The sequence below is a fragment of the Gorilla gorilla genome, chromosome 19 (genome assembly GCF_029281585.2).
Source record: "Gorilla gorilla gorilla isolate KB3781 chromosome 19, NHGRI_mGorGor1-v2.1_pri, whole genome shotgun sequence".
Taxonomy (NCBI): domain Eukaryota; kingdom Metazoa; phylum Chordata; class Mammalia; order Primates; family Hominidae; genus Gorilla; species Gorilla gorilla.
The window spans coordinates 111,904,581-111,925,059 of NC_073243.2; the positions used below are offsets into that span (position 1 = coordinate 111,904,581).

At 55.0% G+C, this 20,479-nt stretch overlaps 1 protein-coding gene across 4 annotated transcripts in view; it reads right to left on the reverse strand.

Annotated features, from left to right (window-relative positions):
* Positions 1-1,230: 1,230 nt before the first annotated feature.
* The window catches only part of AHRR (aryl hydrocarbon receptor repressor), a 115,031-nt gene continuing 95,782 nt past the window's right edge, over positions 1,231-20,479 (reverse strand). For all 4 annotated transcript variants that reach the window (XM_055367781.2, XM_063700890.1, XM_063700888.1 and 1 more), the window contains 6 exons: positions 16,358-16,487; positions 15,207-15,343; positions 11,484-11,683; positions 7,061-7,122; positions 6,637-6,778; positions 1,231-5,731 (listed from right to left, as the gene is read on the reverse strand). In XM_055367781.2, coding sequence (XP_055223756.2) covers positions 4,753-5,731; positions 6,637-6,778; positions 7,061-7,122; positions 11,484-11,683; positions 15,207-15,343; positions 16,358-16,487 — 1,650 coding nt within the window. In that variant the 3' untranslated portion in view covers positions 1,231-4,752. The remainder of the gene's footprint in view (positions 5,732-6,636; positions 6,779-7,060; positions 7,123-11,483; positions 11,684-15,206; positions 15,344-16,357; positions 16,488-20,479) is intronic.

Below are 20,479 nucleotides of genomic sequence, written 5' to 3' on the forward strand. Positions count from 1 at the left end.
GAAAAAGTCTGTCCACACAGGTGCCAGTGTGGGGTGAGGATGGGAACCCAGGAGGTGTGGCTGGTAGAAGGGAGGCCAAGTGGGTGCCGCCCCTCTGGAGGACGCTGGGCAGCGCCTGGTGAGATGAAATTGTGTGCGTCCAGCTGGGCGTGGTGGCTCACATCTGTAATTCCAGCATTTTGGGAGGCCGAGGTAGGCTGATCACGTGAGGCCAGGAGTTTTAGACCAGCCAGGCCAACAAGGTGAAACCCAGTCTCTACTAAAAATACAAAAATTAGCTGGGCGTGGTGGTGGATGCCTGTAGTCCCAGCTACTCTGGAGGCTGAGGTGGGAGAATCACTTAAACCTGAGAAGTGGAGACTGCAGTGAGCCGAGACTGCACCACTGCACTCCAGCCTAGGCAGCAGAGTGAGACTCTGTCTCAAAAAAAAAAAAAGAAAAGAAAAAAAAAAGAATTGTATGCGTTCCAACTCCACACAGGCACACTCAGCAGAAGCCAGACTGGGGGTGAGGAGTGAAAATGTGGGAACTCCATCTGCCTGAGGCCACAGAGGAGAGGGCATGGGGGGCAGGGTGGGCCAAGGTGTGGGGCCACAGATGGGAGGGCTGGCCTGGTCCCCGAGGAGGACACGGGAGTCTTACATGAGTGACCAGGACGGGTTTGCTGATGGGCTGCAGGGTGCGAAGGAGGCCTGGCAGGGGCTGCGCAGGCTCTAAAGATGCCTGAAAGGAAACAAAAGCGCAGCTCCCTGGGCCTTGGACTGCCGTTTGTGCTTAAGGAGACCCCAGCACTTTTTTTGATGGCATTGAGGGGTCTGGCCATAATCTGCCTGGGCCCTTCCCCCTTCCCATGGGCTTGTCTTGCAGGCCCTGTGCCAGGCAGGGTGGGCCCCGCATGGCCCCAGACCCACAGTGCCCTCAGCTCTACCCTCCTCACTTCTTACGGGACGGGTCAGGTCTGGGACGTCCTGAGAGCACCCAGGAGGGGCCCTGACCCTCAGTGACAGGGGAGGGGGGCCTAGGCCCTCTCTAGATGCCCCTGGTCAGGAGCAGGGAGATGGTAGGCATTTTCTCCTCCTTCACGAGGCTTGCGGCTCCAGAGTTTTTATTTTTATTGCTGCCTTATATTTAGCGGTGAAAGGCTGTCTTAGAATGTAGATTAACCAGCACACTCTTTAAAGGAAATAAAGTGACTTTGGAAAATCCCACAGACTTTCGCAAACATTTAAATTTTTGTTAAACATGTACTAGCATGTCATGTATTTTACATCAGTATTGCAAATTTAATACAAACCACAGTACAAAAAAATTTGAAAGCTTCCTAAAGGCACTGAGAAAGCAGTAGAGAAAGTTGCATTTATAGTGCATAAGTTTTAAAAATTCAACAAGTTGGTCTAGGTATTGAAAACTTTTTTCTTCCAGTAGAAACTGCAAAAATATAAGTTGTATTGATCTCCTCCCTTCCATCCCATTCCCACCTTATATTTGACTTTAATACTTTTTCAGCTATATAGGGAAAAGCTACATAAACAGAAAAACATGAACCTGTAATTAGTGCTAACAATGACATTTTAGAGAGAAGTGATACATCCACACCTTCTATGTTCCATAGTCTTCCCCACTGTTTTCCAAGAGGGTTGTGGCTATAAAATAACAAAAGTGCTGACTTGGGGAGTTTTTGTTGCCATTGAGGAAGGGATGTCGGACACCTTGCTGATCCCAGGCTCTCAGGGCCGCAGCCTCCTGTGGGGTCCCCACACCATGAAACCGGCAGAGCCAACACCCACGTGCTGAGTGCAGTGTCAACACAGCATGGCCTGCCTAGCAGCAACCCACCACTCAATCTGGCACCTGTCACCAGGAGGGCCTTGGGCGGTGGCACATCTAAAGGTCTGGGAGGCTGCACGGCAGGACGTGGTGAAGAAGCCTCCTGGGCAGGGGCTGCCATCTGTGCTTAAGAAGGCCCCAGTGCTCCTTTGATGGCACTGAAGGACCTGGCTACAATCGCAAACACGCAGCCACGTCTCTGATTCGATCTTTGGGGTCTGGTGTTTTTCCCAGTGACAGCTGTTGGCTCCAGGACACTCAAGACCTGTGATACACAAGACTCTCAGTCGCTGAGCTCCCTGCCCTCCTCGGCCCCGAGACTGGAAGAGCAGCTGCCACGTTTGGGACCCAGGCGGCGCCCAGGCTGAAGGGAGCTGCTGAGGGCTAAGCTCCAGGACACAGGTCATGGCTGGCCCTCAGAACAGGGAACTCCAAGAGTGGAACATGCATGTTGATTGAGACTTTTTCAGGGATACAGCAGATCTGATTTTTAATTATTTTTTGTAGAGACACATTCTTCCTGTGTTGCCCAGGCTGGTCTTGAACTCCTGGGCTTAAGCGATCCTCCTACCTTGACCTCCTAAAGTGCTGGGATTATAGGCATGAGCCACTGCGCCTGGCCTGCAGGCCTAATTATTAAGGGTCTTTCCACGATCAGCAAAGGAGCTGGGCACTCGGTTAGCATAGGAAGGAAGCGGGAAGCTTCTGAAATACCATCCTGGTCTTAAATCCATAAATGCACAGAGGCCAGAAGTGTGTCATGCTCAGCATGAGAAATGAATAAGGAGGGGCTCTGTGCCAGCGTAGGGCCAAAGTGGAAAGTAGGCGCCAGTCCTCAGGTGCCTGCTCTCCACAGGTGCCTGCTCTCCACAGGTGTCTGACCCTCAGGTGGCTGGTCACCCCATGGCTGGCCCCTGGGTAGCTCTGTCCCCACCATGACTTTAGGCATCAGATAAGGGAGAGATGGCAGTGGAAGGCCATGAGCACGTCTCACACCCATGACAGCACAGCATGGAGGTCACCTTTTGAAAGGCGCCCCCTGGCTAAGCAGACAGTGAGTGCCCCCTCGGTAGGGCTTGGAGGTCACAGGAGGCCACGATGGATCTGTGACTCTGGGCGCAGATGGTTGGCTGTTCTCTTCCAGTTCTGAGAGGAGATCCTTATCCCTATCCCTGCCACATGGGGGCAAACTGTCCAAGAACCAGGCCACGGAGAGGCGCAGGCACCTGGCATTGGGCAGAAGATGCAGTCCTGCCAACCAAACCTGGGTTTTGACAAAATGAAGGTGCATTTAACAAATGGGTCCAGCATTAAACCAGCATCTAAGTAAGCACTGACACCTCAAAGCCACTGACAACAGAAAGGGCGTCCACACAGGCGGCAGAATGCACAGTGTGGCGGGGTGGTGGGTCCCTAGGGGTGGTGGGTCCCTGGGGTGGTGGGTCCCTCACCCGCAGGCCAACAGAGAGGGCGTCCACACAGGCGGCAGAATGCACAGTGCGGCGGGGTGGTGGGTCCCTAGGGGTGGTGGGTCCCTATGGGTGGTGGGTCCCTCACCCGCGGGCCAACAACAGAGAGGGCGTCCACACGGGAGGCACAATGCACAGTGCGGTGGGGTGGTGGGTCCCTCACCCATGGGCTCCCATGGCTCCTGCCACTCCCAGTGGAGCTGACGTCAGGGCGCCGATGCCCTGTCCCTGAGGATGGGGCCCTCCCACCCCCGCACAGGTGGGCCCAGCTGCAGCCACACCCCAGGGCCTCACTGCCTGGCTTCCTCTTGCTTGGGGTGACTTCTACACCCTGATCTGATGCCTGCACCAGCTGGGTGGGGTTCCAGGCCAGACCGTGGAAGAAGCCTGAAATGCACCATCAGCTGTAGATTCTTGGGTTGGTGGATTGGTGACCTTCATTTTCTGACTTATGCTTTTGTATCCAAAATTCCTACCTCAGAATATATCGCCTTTACAACTGTTTTAATGCTAATACTTGTCCGTCTTGTCCCTAATTATTCTCCTAGGATGGCAACGGGAACCCTCATTTGAGTGAACTGTACAGACAGCCAGAGAGAAACCCCCACAGGCAGCGCAGTTTCCTGTGTCTTCTCTCTACGTTGTGTGTTTCTCTGTACTTCCAAACCTGGAGTCTGTGAACTCTGTATTACATGATGTACCAAGAGGCAGATTAGGAAGAACCGTCCGCAGAGACCCACTGAGAACTTGGGAGATGTCCAGAAGGAACAGGGGTTATGCTGTCAATTCCAGCCCACGTCTGGCCTCAGACTCTGTCGTGGTGCCACGGAGCACCTGCCGCACGGTGTGGGGCACTGTGGGACCCACGCTGCCAGCCTCTGCTGCCTGGAACGTTCTAGATTCCTCTATGAGTGGGCTCACAGACCCCTTTCTCCGCGCGTTGTATTTCCAATTTGCCGTGTGCTGGCCTCTACAGTGCACTGTGGCGATGGGCTGACCCTGCCTGCACAGCACAGGCCGGGAGCTGCAGGTGGCCTGGGAGGGCTGAGCTAGGTGTGTCACCTGACCGCTTCATCCCCGACTGCGGACTTGGGAGCATCACCCGACTGCTTCATCCCCGACTGTGGACTTGGCAGCCATGGGACGGGTGCCTCCGGGGCATGAAGCTGTCCAGCCATGATCACTTTCCTAAAGATTTTAATTCCTGAAAGAGAAATGCTGTCATGCTTGAATAGACTTAAGGCCAGTTTTCATTTAAGAACTGTTGGGATATTTTACAAAATTCAGGATAGGCTACTGCGTAGGCTGCACACACAGACTAGCAGACTGCACGTGCACAGCTCTGCAAAGCGTGTGTCTTAGGACGGGCTCCGGCCTGACCAGGCGCAGGGCAGCCCAGCCACCGACGCATCTGAGCATAGACAGACAGATCTGAGCTTGGACGGTGGTCACTGCACTATGGCAGGAATGTGCACCCCGAAGCTTGGGGCGGGACCAGCGTGGCCAAGGCACTTTTGGGAAACATCCCGGGCACCACTCCCTGGCTGTGAGTAGCCCACTGGGGCGAGTCCAAGGGCTCCCGCTTGACCACAGGGGCGGCCTCAGCAGCTCTGCAGGTGCAGGACCGTTCACCTCGGCCCCGTGCACAGAGCTGGTGGGGAGGCTCCGACTGGGGAAGGCCGTGTGTGGGCTCCAGGCAGGCACAGTGTGCAGGGTGGAAAGGGGTCAGCTCCCTGCTGCGCCCAGCAGTGGCCCTCCCATGGGGCTGAGCCCCCCGCACGCCGTGCCCCAGGTGCGAGATGTACACCTGTTGCCGAGAGTCTGGCTCTGTTTTCAGGTGCATCCTGGTAGGGAAGGCGGCTGGGTGGCTCCTGTCACTGGCCCCCAGCCACACCTGGCTGGGCACACAGCCGTCTGCAGCATCCTCACACCCAGAGTCCTTCTCCATCTTGACGGACACATCTAGCAGCAGTGTCGGACCACACAGGTCCCCCGGAGGCATCGGTACACCTTGCAGCTTCACGTCCTCCATGGGATAGCCCCTCGTGGCAAAACGCCGAGCTCCAGGCTGAGGGAGCTGGTGCTGCAGGCTCCCCTGGGGAAAGTGGCAGAGGGGAGGGTGCACCTGGTCCTCACCGACATCCCGCACGGGTCTGCTGGTCCGGCTGGAGTAGGCACTGGGGGACGGGCTCGGCGGGTGAGAGATGGGCGAGTTCCTGAAAGTGCCCTGGACACACGGGTAGGGCAGGCAGGAGCCGCGGGGCGTGGGGCGCAGGGAGGGTGGGTCATTCTTGCTGGGCTGCAGCCTCGGCCTGGCACCATCCTCACTGTGCTTTCCCGCTGTCCAGGGCAGGGGCTTTGTGGGTCCTGGAGTCTCTCTCTGCCCTGTCACTCCAGAGGCCCTGCTCAGCATCCTGTGCTCCTCCTCCCTGTCCCTGCAGAGAAAAGACGGGGCCCATTTGACAGCAGCTGAAGACACCAGGTCTGGCTGCCCTGGGTGGGGGTCTCTAAGGGAGGCTACTAAATTAGGACGATGCTAAATCTGCCAAGGCTGCTACCCCGACCCCTCACTGCACTGTCCCTTCTAACCCCCCCAGCAGCCCAGGAGGCTGTGCCAGCACCCCACCCCCACTGTGTGCCTGGGGCGAGTGAGGAAGGCCCAGGGTGGGGCGAGGGTGCAGGCTTCAGGGAGATGTCTCTGTGAGGCCTATGCCAGCTGTCCAGTGTCAGCCACACCAGTCACTAGCGCTAGGGGTGGGGAAGGGCGGTGCAAATGGTCCCAGGGAACTGCAAAGCAGAAAACACCATGTCCAGCAGTTTCTGTGGCCAAGCTCTGTTGCTGACCAACAGGACACCACGTGCCTTGGGACTGGCACTGCATGACTGTGACATGGTGACCTGGAGAGTGGGGAGGGGCCTGTGGTGCACAGCTGGGCTGGTCAGGAAAGGGGAGGAGGCCCACCTGGGTGGCAGGCAGGCCCTGGGGAGGGAGAGGGGGGAGAGAGGGCTCTGAGCAGAGGCAAGATGAGGTTGGAGCCGGGTGACCCAGGGTCCGAGTGACAGGTGAGGTCGGGTCCCAGAGCCCACGGGGCATCCTCGCTCCCAACATCCCTGGACCACTGCTTCCCGGGGTCAGTCCCCAGCGACACGCGTGACTTCCAGCCCAAGAAGCTGTGTGGACAGCTCCACAGAGAGTAAGGTTAGCTGTGGCTCGTGTGGTGGCCAAGGCTGCTGTCGTCTTTTTTATTTTTCTTCTTAATCACTCCCCCACCCGCTGTTTGGCCTCCACGGTGACTTAGGGAGCTGCCAGGGCTGGGGGAGGCTGCCTGGCACCACTTACCCTGAGCCCCCTTTGGGGTCAAGGACAAGGTCAGGGCCGCCCCGGAGGCACAGGCATGGGGCCCTGGCGGGAACCTGTGCCCATCGGCCAGTGTCAGTCTGTTCCCTGAGAACCAAAACGCCGCTCTCTCTGCTGCTCCTTCCTGTTGGGGTTTAGAGAGGGGGGGAAGCCGTCACGGTGCAAGCTGAGGAGCTCCTGGAAGACGGTTGCTTGTTCTCAGCAAGGCAAGACCCATCGGCTCCTCAGAAATGCACAGACCAGAGCCCAGGAACGGCATTTGTCCACAGCAGGACAGACACCAAGTCTCTGCAAAATGGCTTTTCCATGGAATATGCCAACATCTCCACTGGGCAGGGAAGCTCTCCAAGGGCAGAAACACATTTTACCCACGTGGAAAAGATCAGATAAGAAATGTTCTAAGTACCTGCTGAGTAATTGGGTTTTCCATGCAGTTCCGATTCGCACAGACTGGTGGTGGCTTTTACTCTGTGAAGAACACAGATGAACATGTGACATGTGACAGATGAACAAGATGAACAAGATGACATGTGGATGAAGCATGTTTTGATGGTAGAAATTAATAATGCCAGGTATTGCTGTCACACCTGAGCAGTGAAGACAGAAACAAGAGTTCACTCTTGTTTAATTCTTTATAGCATGGAAAGTTATTTTCTCAGTTACAGGTTTACTGAAAATATTAAGTCACGTCACTTTTCAGGCCAATGAAGGGCTAATGAATTTGCTTCAGAAAGTAGAAGGATAAAATCATAGGATGATTTTTAGAGCTTATATTTTTTTCCTGGAAGGCCAGAAAGAAAATACGGTCCATTCTTATGATCCAGGTAGTTATGTTCCAGGAAGTGAACACTGAGGTGAGTTGGAGACCAACTCACACGGGACATGTGTGTGTACCCACACACGCATCACACTGATCCGAATCTTAAATCCCAACAACTTACCCTGGTAGATTCTATTTTCTTTTGCTTTTCAAAAGAGAAACAGTAAGTAGCGCTGCCCCACCAGCAGGTCCCAGAGTTGAGTTCAAACCCATCTGACTGGCCCCACAGCCACAGCTCCGGTGCTGCCCTCCTCTCTGTCCTCTGGGCACCTCCAGGATGGCCAGGACCAGAGGCTGACCGGGGGCCCATGACTAACACAAGACTCACAATGCCTCATCTATGTCCACGAATGGCTGCAAAGCACAGGGTGTGTTGACGTGGGGGTCCCAGTGAATTATGGCGAGCAGAGGAATTCACAGAATGGGCTTCAGGAAGAGGCAGATCAAGATCATGTCACAAAACCCCTGTGGGAAAAGCTGTGGAAGACTGGGGGGCTGTTGGGGGCTGCTAGGGGCCGCTGCTGGGGGCCACGGGGGCTGCTGTTGGGAGCCGCTGGAGGCTGCTGCCATTGCCTCAGGGCTCTGATTCTGCAGAATGCACCTTGCATCTTGCACCACTGTGGTGCCCTGGACCACAGTCCTGTAGCTCATGACTGGTGGACCACAAGGTGTATCCTGAAAGCCGGCTTCTGAATCCGAATCAGAGCAGGGTGGGGAGAATTCCAAAAGCCTTCGGCGCATGGGAGTCAGTATTCTTGGTTTGGCAAGTTTTCTTCCCCCTTCTGAGTTTGAATAACATGTTTGTTGAGCTGAAGTTGTGTGCCAGCTTTATGTGCCTTGTGCTCCACCCCCGCCCTCACAGCCCCACAGGGGGTCTCGTCCAGGCCGCAGGAGGAGTGCTGTGACCTTCGGCCCCACACCTGAGCTTGTGATCCCACACCTACGCTCCACCCCAGGGCCAGGACAGGGCTGTGTGCACACAGGGCCAGGCCTGCCCTGCCCTGCTCTGACACCAGGGGGCTGCGTCCCCTCTGCTTCTAGGGTTGGGAACTCCCAGGGAAGACCAGGCTTGCCATGTGCAGTGGAAACTCCACGGTGACGGTAAGCGGAGGACAGTGTTCCAGGGTTTGTGTGGTCCCTGTAGGTGCCGGAAGACCTGGGCCCGAGCCCTGCAGAGACCCCAGGTCCTTTACTGTGCACCTATGTAGCATTTACTTCTTTTCCCTTTAGCATTCTATGTTCCTCCCTTGCACTTTACATTTCCATCCTTTAAAATAAGGTACATACATTTAATGTAAAACCTTCCAGAGATGTGTGGGCCTCAGCAGGCTGACCCGTGTCCTGGCCGTCCCTGCAGCTGCCCTCTGTCCACCCTCAGACAGCAGCAGTGAGGTGGGGCTGGCAGGGCCCAGGCAGAAGCTGCTCATAAGCAGAAATGAGTAACGAACGTGGAAACCAACACAGCATGAAAACCTTCAAATAACCGCTGCTGCTGTCAGACTGTAGAGCTGTCTAAACAGTTATCTGAAAGAGGTCAAAGGTGAGGATGGAACTCACGCCCACAACAGAGACCACTGTGAGTGCCGGCAAGGTGGCCTTGGGGCCTGCAGACAGAAGCCCTTCACAGTCAACCCTGGACACTGAGCAGGGGGTCCCAGAGCCTCCAAGGTCCTCCTTTGCAGGCCCCCCGGGGTGAAAGGGCCCTCGGCCGTATCCTCTGCATCGGGAAGCCAGCAGGTATGTGACGGGGTCCTCCCATAGGGGGCTCAGTGGCGGGTCCTGGTGCTCCCACGGAGGGCACGGGTGTAAATACAGAAGACGTGCTGGCCCGTCAAAGGTGCCAAAGAATGGGAGGGACGGCAGCATGCCGGGTGCTGCTGAGTCCCAGATCTCAAACTAGTTCGGGAGCCTGGACTCTGACAAGGTCAGTCAAGACTGCATCTAAAAAATGAAATTGAATACTAACAGAAGTGAAGAAATGCAGCTAGAATCCAAAGTCAGACCACAAGGCAACACACGTGACTGCAACTGAAGATCACCCCAACGCGCTTGCCACAGCAGGTACATCAGTAAAGGCAGTGCCCAGAACAGGGCGGGGACGTCTGCTCCGGTCTGCACAGCTCCACCTGCTGTGAACATCCCCGGGGCTGTCCATGCACAGAGGAGGAGCATCGGAATCAGGACATATCTGGAAACCATAACCCAGGGGCAAGGCAAACAGAGCAGAGAGCACTCAGCCAACACAGGGCCGTGGCAACCCCAGGCAGTGAGATTCGAGTCACACCAGGAAGAATCTGCTCTCAAGGTTCTCTCTGAACCCAGCAATGTTTTCCGTGTGGGGTTTGTGCAGCCTCAGCCAATCACTCCTGGGCGCTATGGCAGAGATTCCCATTGGGCTGGGGAGCTGAATTCGACGCCTGCTAAGATTCCTTTCCCACTCAGTATTTGCTACCCACAGAGTGGGGAGGCCATGAACAAAGCAGGCTGCCCGATGGTGGCTGCAGGATCGCAGGGCAAGGCTGAGCTGCACTTGGTTACCAGGGCCTGGGCCTGCAGCGCCGAGGGGCTGAGGACAAGTCGGGTGGGTCTCGGAGTCACAGAGCAGGAGCACCTCACCGACAGCCAAGGATCCGGCGGCTGAGGGCCAAGGGACAGGGGCAGGACCAGCCCAGACCACCCTCTGCCCTGCACTCAGCCCCGCCCCATCAGGCTGTCCCAGGAGGAAGTGGCAGGAGCGGCAACTCGCCCAGGTGGCCAGGGAAGGGGTCCTGCACGATTCTCTGAGAGGAAGTTGGATCTCTGGCATCCTGGCAGCCCCAGCCCTACCTCACTGGTGTGTTCCCAGCAGGTGGAACACAGTTTCTACAGGCACAGCATTTGCATCTCTCCCAGCACGCAAGGCAGACTTAACACATTCTAGGAAACTACAGACACAAATCCCCAAGGGCAGGGGTCCCCAGCCCCCAGCCACAGATTGGTACCCGTCCATGGCCTCTAGGAGCCAAGCTGCATGGCAGGAGGTGGGCCATGCGCAAGTGAGTGAAGCTTCGTCTGTATTTACAGCCACTCCTCACTGCTCGCGTGACCGCCAGAGCTCCGCTGCCTGTCAGCTCAGCTGGGGCATGATTCTCACAGGACTGTGAACCCTGTTGTGAACTGTGCATGTGAGGGAGAGCCCTAGGTTCGAGCTCATGAGAATCTAATGCCTGATGATCTGTCACTGTCTCCCATCACCCCCACCCCCGCCATGAGGCCGCCTAGTTACAGGAAAACAAGCTCAGAGCTACCACTGGTTCTACATTATGCCAAGTTGTATAATTATTTCATTATATATTACAATGTAATAAAACAGAAATGAAATGCATAGTGAGTAAATGTAATGTGCTTGAATCATCCTGAAATCATCCCCCCACTCCCAGTCTGTGGAAAAATTGTCTTCCACCAAACTGGTCCCTAGTACCAACAAGCTCGGGGACCAACAGGGTGTTTTCTACTTCTGAAAGGCTGAGGGAGCTGTGGGTAGGCCTGGGTTGGCCAGGGATGAGGACCAGCTAGAGGGGCAGCTGTGCCGTTCACCCTCCATCTGCCCACCAGGGACACATCTCTCTGGCATGTCCTGCAGCCGGGAACTACCTCCACTTGTCCATAGACAGACGGTGTGAAGGGCAGGCAGCCGAGAGGTGGAGAAAGGCAGGGGCCATAGCCAACTCCCCATTCCCTTGAGGACACGGGGTCAGGACACTTATTCTGAAACTGGTTCTGTAACAGCATGATTTAGGAATGAATCGATACAGGCAACGTTTGGTGCCAGTTTGCAAATACGAGTCTGAAAAACATTGTTTCATCTAATCGCTGCTGCCTATGTTGTGTAATGACTTTTACGACACGAAACTTACTTTGTTACTGGCTGCAAATGAAGAAAGAAGACACAGAAAACACTGAGCATGGAGGCGTTTTGTGGGGGCCACCAGCAGGCACCATGTGGCTGTGAAGGGCGAGTCTTACTCACTTTGCATCCATGGTGGCTGCGGTGTCTGCCCTGGGTTTTGCCCTCAGGAGCGCGCTCCTCATTTTCATCTCCGCTGCGGAGGGGAGGAGAACGGGTGCCGCAATGCAGAACAGCGACAGCTGCGGCGGGAGCATGGCTCCTGACGGCGCCTTCTTCTTCTGTCCAAACAGGAATTTTAGTTTTCCTTGAAACTGCATCGTCTGGTGTTTTAAAGACAGAGAGGAAGGCGTGTTCACCAAGTGGCCCGGCAAGGTGGTCACAGGACACAGAACTCAAGGGCGCGACAGCGGCTGGAATTCGTAGGGAGGCAGCTCACCATGAGTGGCTCGGGACAGCAGAGCCGCAGCTGCCAAGCCTGTAACCCTCGGGCCTGCACAGTGATTCGATGTGCTTGAATCATCCTGAAACCATCCCCCACTCCCAGTTTCTCTGGAGCCGTGGCGACGGCCTTTAATTGACAGGTTCATTCCCGCGTGTGTGCTTGTTCATGTGTGCCACCCCATGCGCAGGTGGCACGAACTGCGCCTGTGGGACTTGCCACCCACCCACAGCCGGGCCAGCGGCCAACCCCCTGGCAAGAATTGGCAGGAGTGGATGATCTCCGAGGATTGTTTCAGCTTTAACACTCGATTTCCAAATTATCAATTCTTCATTTGTAATGATGAAATTTAGGCACGACTTGATTTTATTTATCTAGGGTGTACAGTGAGACTTTAAAAGCCAGCAAGTAAGCTAGGAGTTTGTTATAAAAGACAATAAAATATCTCTCTACAAAGGGAAGGCTGATGTATAGTTTAGTTGTTTACCAAGGGCCTTCAGGGGTACTCCTGCCTTCTATGGAAGAATCACCCCACAATGTGGCTCCACCCTCTATCCTTATTTCATCCATCTATCTTTCTATCCATCCATCCATCCACTAATCTATCTTTCCATCCATCCATCCACCCATCCATCCATCTACCCACCCATCCATCCATCATCTTCCCATCCATCTATCCATCCACCCACCCATCCACCCATCCATCCATCCATCCATCCATCCATCCATATTTCCATCCATCATCTTCCCATCCATCCAGCCATGTTTCCATCCATCCATCTTCCCATCCATCTGTCCATCTTCCCATACATTCATCCACTCACCCACCCACCCATCCATTCATCCATCCACCCATCCATCCATCTATCCATGTTTCCACCCATCCATCATATTCCCATCTATCCATCCATCCATCTTCCTATCCATTCATCCATCTGTCCATGCATCCATTATCTTCCCATCCATCCATCCACCCATCTATCTGTCCATCTAGCCATCCATCAACCCATCCATCTATCCATCCATCCATCCACCCATCCACCCATCCATCTTTCTATCTATCCATCCATCCATCCACCCATCCACCCATCCATCTGTCCATCCATCCATCTTTCCATTTGTCCATCTATCCACCTACCCATCCATCTTCCCATTCATCCATCCATCTGTCCATCTATCCATCCATCATCTTCTCATTCATCCATTCACTCATCCATCCATCCATCCATCCACCTTCCCATCTATCCAACCATCCATCCATCCATTCACCCATCTTTCCATCTGTCCATCCATCCATCTTCCCATCTATCCAACCATCCATCCATCCATTCACCCATCTTTCCATCTGTCCATCCATCCACCTTCCCATCTATCCAACCATCCATTCATCCATTCATCCATCTTTCCATCTGTCCATGGATATATTAAACAAATAATGAACACCTGCTGTGTAGCAGTCACACAATTGGTGGGGATTCAAGGCAGTGGTGTGCTGGGAAATGTTTAACATCTAGCTCTCCAGGAGGAAAAATTCCCAGATGTGCAGTGTTTGCCAATTTTTTTAGTATAAATATTCCCAACACAGCTGATTTCAAGCTCCCAAGTTAACTTCAGCCGAATCTCAAAAACTACCATTTTCAGTTGGCCCTGTGGGTGGCATGAGGGAGCTTTCATGACACCCGCATTGCCCAGACTGCACCACTCAGGGTGAAAGCCGGGAAGAGCCGTGAGGTCCTGCAGGGTCTTGGTGTATTCTCTGTCAATACAGGAGCCCTTTATGGTGCTGTGGATGAATGGATTTTAATGGGAAAACAGAATCAGACACGTATTTGTATAAACCTTATTGCAACATTTTAGCATCAATCTAATTCCTCTGGCTTGTTTCCTCCATTCAGTTCTTTATTTGACAATTCCATTTTAAACTATATTCCAGTGGCTGCACAGTAAAATCCTTCCAATTTTGGGTCATCTAGAAATAAGAGTTTTTAATTAACCAGGAATTGGTTATACAATTTTAAAAAACGAACAACATTCCTTAGCCAATAAAAGTATCTTAATTTCCTCAAAATTTAGAACAAAATACCAACAGTAAAACACTGTCTCTACTAAAAATACAAAAAAATTAGCCAGGCGTGGTGGTGGGCGCCTGTAGTCCCAGCTACTCAGGAGGCTGAGGCAGGAGAATGGCGTGAACCCGGGAGGCGGAGCTTGCAGTGAGCCGAGATCGCACCAGGCACTCCAGCCTGGGTGACAGAGCGAGACTCCATCAAAAATAAATAAATAAATAAATAAAACTTTATTGTCCCTAGCTACCTAAATGAAAGATGTGCCCTGGGGCATGTGCGTGGCAACAGATCTGGGGCCTGTGGAGAGCTGGTCCTTCCACTAGGCACCCCAGTGGGTGGGAAAGACACAGAAACAGGCAGACCCACAGGTGCCTCTGCCATGGGGACCGTCTGCACCCAAGGTCCCCAGGAGGTCATGGGTCCACAAATGGGTGGAAAGCTGAGCCCAGGGTGCCTGCCCAGCTACGGTGCTGGAGTCAGAGGGCCTTGTGGGGTGCTGGGGTCTGAGGGCCTTGTGGCATTGAATTGCAGCCAGGAGACAGCAAGGGCCACCACTGGGGCTCTGAGGGGCCATGACCCAGGGCTGACTGTGCTGTGAGCAGGGGGACCACAGTGCCTGGAGGGTCTGCAAGGTGGGCAGGGGTCTGGGACAGGGTGGGAGGCCTTTGCCCTGACATGTCCAATGGGGAGGACTTCTCTGATTCAATGAGGAGCTGGAAGAAGAAATGGTCAAATAGCAGAAGTGAAAACCCCAAGTATCTGTTTGCAAGAGAGGAGGGTGAAACCAAAAAGCTCAGCAGATGCCGTGGGCTCAGCCACTCACGCCAGCCACAGCCGGAGGCTCTCCCAGTTTGCCAGCCCTTGGCAGACGTGGGGCACATTTTAAAAAATATTTTAATAAGTTTTAAATAAAGGTACAACTAGAGTATAAACCTACTGCAGAGTTTTACATTTTCATCGACCTGGCTTGTCCACCACAGCAGGCCTCACGGTTGACTCATCACGCATGCCCAGAGGCGTCACAGCCCCACACCATCGCTGGGTACACAGAGCTCAGTGCCCAGCCCTCTCCCATCCACCAGGGACACATGGGTTAACGCCCCCACACCATCGTAGTGTGCAGAGCTCAGCATTGGCTCTCGTCCCTCCACCAGGGACACATGGGTTAACGCCCCCACACCATCACAGGGTGCACAGAGCTCAGCACCGGCCCCCGTCCCTCCACCAGGGACATGTGGTTTAACGCCCCCACACCCTCTTGCCCTCTGTTTCCTTCCACACCAGGGTAGAATGCAACCCAGATGTCGGGAGCCCCCTGCCAGGGACCCACGCACTCACCAGGAAGCCCGAGGTGCTGTCCAGCAGGCAGCGCACACGGCAGATGAAGCAGCGGGTCAGGAAGGCCGAGTACTCGGTGGGCGTGCCTGCGCCCCACTCCTGGGCCCTGAGCAGCCTCCCCAGGATAGCATCATCTCCTGCAGACCACAAGGGCCAAGGGGCGTGGCGGTGGGAGAAGCCAAAACACACGGGTCACACGCACAACCGCATGCACAGAGCACGCAACAAACACGTCCACGGCTCTCACGCTCCAGGTCACGTAAACCCTATCACTGTGCCATCCTCCCGCCCCCAGCATCCCTCTAGATGTCACTCAGACAAATTTTGCCTTCGTCATCCCTTGCCTTTAAAAACATCGTTTTTAGTACATGTGCATGCATGACGATGGACCAATGGTTTCATCTTGCTTGTTTTTAGCTTTATAGAAGGGTCTTGCATGTAGGTGCCTGGGCTTTGCTGTTTTGATTTAAGGTCAATCATACTGTCATGGTGGAAACTTTCCGTGAATTATTTCAGGCTTCTGTGGATACGTGCGAGACAACCCAGGAGCCACCCTCTGCACAGGACCGCGGGCAGGTGTCGCCTCTCCTCAGAGCCCAGATGCAACTGTCCCAGCACAGCCCCCGCCTGTCATTGCCTGTCAAGGAGCTCCACACCTGCCAGCCTCATCTCATCAGTCAGCGCCACAGGGAGGTTGAGGGCGAGCCCTGTGCAGGAGTCTTCTGTGAAAAGGGGCAACCGACTCTCAATAGCAACAACCTTTCAGGGACTTTTATCGGATAACTCTAGTATGAAGCAAACTATGAAACTTCCTGGCAGACGTGAGACTTGAGGGGAGTTTGCAAAACAAGAGGCCAGGACTGCAGCTCGTGGTGAGGTGACAAGAATGGCGGTGACCTCAAGCCTGGCAGAGCCCAGGAAAGCAACCAGGAGTGAAGCACACTTGAGCCACACGGAGATGGTGGCAGCCGAACCAGAGGACAGGGAGGGACGTGGGAGGAGGCCTCTGAAGAAAGGTGAGATTCGGCGCTAAGGTCAATGTGGAAGGCAAAGCACCCCAAGAAGGTGCGACAGGGTCATTTCCAGAGGCAGCGACGTGTTATGTGACCTGCTCTAGGTTTTGCTGACTCACTTGGACCCCAGACACCCACCTGTCTCCAAGGGCGGGGGCTGCCCAAACACCACCTGGGGAGGGTCCATGGCCCAGTGGAGCTGCCGGCAGAAGTCCTGGCGGTCGTCCACGTGGATGTAGTCGTAAATGTTCTGGTGCATTACATCCGTCTGAAATAGCGCAACAAGATTATTTCAGCCTTACCCCAAGTGGCTTTACACACTTTATTCCACCGATGAGTAACCGAAAAATTTCCACTCCGCTTGTCAAAGCAAGTCACAGCCACAGGGAGAGAACCCCACCGAAGAGACGGCACTTGGCCCCGGTTCCCTGCTCCCTCCTGAGAAGATGTCTAAGTTGCCTGGAGCACCCGCCCACCCGTCTGCCCGCCAAGTGGTGCCCACATCCAGCCTTTCGGGGCAAGCGGGAGGCTAAGAGACGGGCATCTTCTGGGCCGCAGACACTCTGGGGCCAAGACATCCACTTTCCTGTCGACTTGGACTCTTTGTGACTCGGTTTCCCATCACTTCACATCTTATGGCCTGTGATTTCCTTCTTCCTGACACCCAGGCCTCAACCTTCACCCACTTTCACGATGCCTCAAGGACCCGCCAGTTCACAGGCCTCTCTCCAGTCCTCTCTCCTTCCACCTGCTCAGAAGCAAATCTGGGCCCTGACACAGAGGCCGACCCTCACAGGCACCCAGGGTCCATGTCTGGCGACAGAGGCTGACACTGCGGGCCACGAAGACTGACTTCAAGGGGGACTCAGCTGTTACCACTGCCAGTGAGCGTGTCGGCGCCTGAGGAAGGCCGGCCATCCCACCGTCCTCTCCCTTCTCCTAACTGAAGAAAGTCAGGCATCTGCACCTGGAGCCTGGCCCGCCACCCGCCAGCCCCGAATAATTAACCGTGCCAGGGACTGCTAGAACCTTAGGACTCTTTCAGGGTGACCTAATTCTAAATGGCATTTATTATCGTGATAATAACCAAGTGGTTCTTCCTAACTGGAGGAGGAGCTCCTTAAGAGTCAAGACTTCAGAGGAATGTAACTAATAAACTCACCCTAAAGGGACGAGCATCTTCAAGCAACCCAATGGCAAGGACCTAGGGGGGCTCCCCGAACAAGACGAGACACAGCCTCAGGAGGGCAGAAGGAGGAGGTGGCCCTCACTGAAGGGGCTGGACTCTAACTGTCTGTGCCTCCGCAGTTCCCTTCTGTGAATGCGCTGTCACAGAAAGCGGTGAACAGAGGAACAGAGACCCCTCAGGTGAAAAGGGCGGCGCCAGCATCCCCGCTGTGCACTCCTCCGCGGCTCTGCCATGGTGCCTTCCTAAGGACTTGTAACTGGAGGGTAACCTAGGCCAAAAAGCGCCCAATCACGAACACACCGTTGGGTGAGTCACCTTCAAGAAAACACCCCGCGGGACCCCACGCAGATGAGGCCACAGGGCGTCGCCGGCACCCGCGAGGCTGCTTCTGCCTGTGCCTCTGAGTCCGGGCCGCCCTCCGTGTGGGGGCTGGTTCTGTGCGCGGACTCCACGTGGAGGGAAGATACCCACCAGCAGCCCCCTGCCCCGCATCGCGACCGTGGGGGCACCTGCAGCGCAACAGCCTCGCCCGTTCCGTGCATGCACACGGCATCCGCTCCATGGCTGAACCGCGGGGTGGGCGTTGCCGACGAGGAGGCCGCTGCATCCGCAAGGGCCTCCTGCCCGGCACCAGCCGGGCGCCAGAGCGGCTCCCAGGCGGGGAGGCTCCTCTTCCAGTTAAGGCGCGAACGCTCCAGCGGCTGCACCTTCTGGCCAATGTTTGTCCTTTTCCCTCTTTATCTTTTAGTCGCTGCGGTGGATAGGCCACGTTTCTTGCTACGGTTTCAACTTTCCACCTCCTGAACCATAAGAACCATCTTGTATATTTTGGCTGTTCAGCGGTGCCAGCGTATGTGCGCCTGTGCGGGTGGCTGGCTGCGTGCGTGGGTCTGTGCGTGCTGCGTGGGTGGGTGGCTGCGTGCGTGGGTCTGTGCGTGCTGCGTGGGTGGGTGGCTGCGTGCGTGGGTCTGTGCGTGCTGCGTGGGTGGCTGGCTGCGTGCGTGGGTCTGTGCGTGCTGCGTGGGTGGGTGGGTGGCTGCATGGCTGCGTGCGTGCAGCCCGGAGGTGTCTCTTTCTGGAATCCCCACTGAGCTGTCCAGCTGCCTTGCCCAGTCCCTTCTGGGCCGCCTTCCATGCAAGGTGTCCCCGCTGCCATCCCGCCCTCCTGATGGACACCACAAGGCCCAACCCTTCCATCCTCTCCACATGGGGAAGGCTTTTGTCCTGAGAAATCTTTCCTCATGGATCTAGCTCTGCCCTGTTATCTTCTGGAAACGTCCATCATGCCCTGAAGCTGTCTGTGGTGTGAGCCAGGACTCAAGACTGGCTTCCTCCTGCAGGGAAGCAGCTTGCCCAGCATCTGCAGGCCCCGCCTCCGTTCAACTGCGAAGGCCCCCCAGCTAGTGTTTGGTGAGCAGTGGGGGTCGCCCCTCCTTTGCTCGGGGAGTCCGCACTCCTCCCAGCCTGGGGCTCCCTCTTTCTCCCTTGACTTCCTGTTGCCAGGGGATTGTCTTCGTTGGGCTCTGTTAATTCAGGGGCTAGTAAGCAATGCTGGGTTTAGGCTTCCATCCCATCCTGTTCTATGAAAACAAGTTTTCCCAAATCCAGGACTTCACAGCTCTCTTATCAAGTAGCCAACGGCTCCTCCTTCAGTGTTCACTCTGGATACTGGAATATTTCGCAATCAAAACCCCCTTCTCCTCCAGGAACTGCACGGTTCTGCCGCTCTATGGCGGCAGCCTCAGGGCCCGTCAGAGGGAAGATTAGCTGAATAACTACCGTGGCGTCACCTCGTGTTTCCAAAGGGCCTCCAGGCTGAAGGATGCAGCGTGTGAGAAGTTTAACAAATGCACATCCACATCCCGACGGCCAGAAAAGGGGATCCACAAGGAACCTTTCGGAGTTCTTATTCTAAACCACTCTACCTCCCAATTCCACATCTTAAAATCCACTTTACACCCTGGCACACATAACATAAAACCAAGGAAACAAAGACCCAGAAACCTGGGTCTTCCCCCTTCTAAATTAGAGGCCTTATGACATTTGTTTCACAGCTTACGGAAAATGGTGTGGGGACACTCCGGTAAACGGGTTGGCAACAAACAGAAATACCAACCCCATCAGCTCTTACGGGCCGGCCTGTTGGTCCCTGTGCAGTAAGAGCCAGGCACCTCGGAGGGCCCCGGCTTTGCCAGGACAATGGGAAATATGGCTCCAAACACTCCTGTGCGAGCTCTTGACACGTTTTAGTGCCAGTTTTTTAGAATTGAAACGCAGAGGAACCAGCATCCAGAGGCAAGCAACATTCCCCTATACTTGCTGCCATCCCTAATTTCTTCATTTATAAATGTTGCTTAAAAGACTAAAACTCTCAGCCGGGCACAGTGGTTCACGCCTGTAATCCCAGCACTTTGGGAGGCCAAGGCGGGCAGATCACTTGAGGTTGGGAGTTCGAGATCAGCCTGGCTTCAACATGGTGAAGCCCCGTCTCTACTAAAAATACAAAATTTAGCCAGGCTTGGTGGCACACACCTGTAATCTCAGCTACTCAGGAGGCTGAGGCAGGAGACTTGCTTGAACCCAGGAGGCAGAGGTTGCAGTGAGCCGAGATTGTGCCACTGCACTCCAGCCTGGACGACAGAGCAAGACTGTCTCAAAAAAAAAAATCTCATTCCTTTTAAAAAATAGATTCTTGCCCTCAGCCCCAATGACCACAGGCAAAGACTTATTTCCCAATAGAAGAGAGAGACTCCTTCAGCTTTGTGGTCATGGTCGGGATGAGGCATGCAAGGTCATCCGCACCCATGGTCACATGGCCAGCAGCTGCTGCTTCACCTGGAGCCCTCACTCCCTGCATCTAGGGAATCTGGCTTTGTCATTGTAATGCCTGGTGCCCCCAGTCAGGCGGTCCTGGGACTTCTCCAACTTACCAGTCACCAAGGCCTGCGCTTGCGCCAGAGGCACATGGCCGTGCTGGAGGCCTGGGTGCACCTGTTGCATGGGCACCCGGCTGTCCTCACAGTAGCTGGTGCTGCACCAGATCATGAGGCCCTGCATCTTCTGGAGCTCTC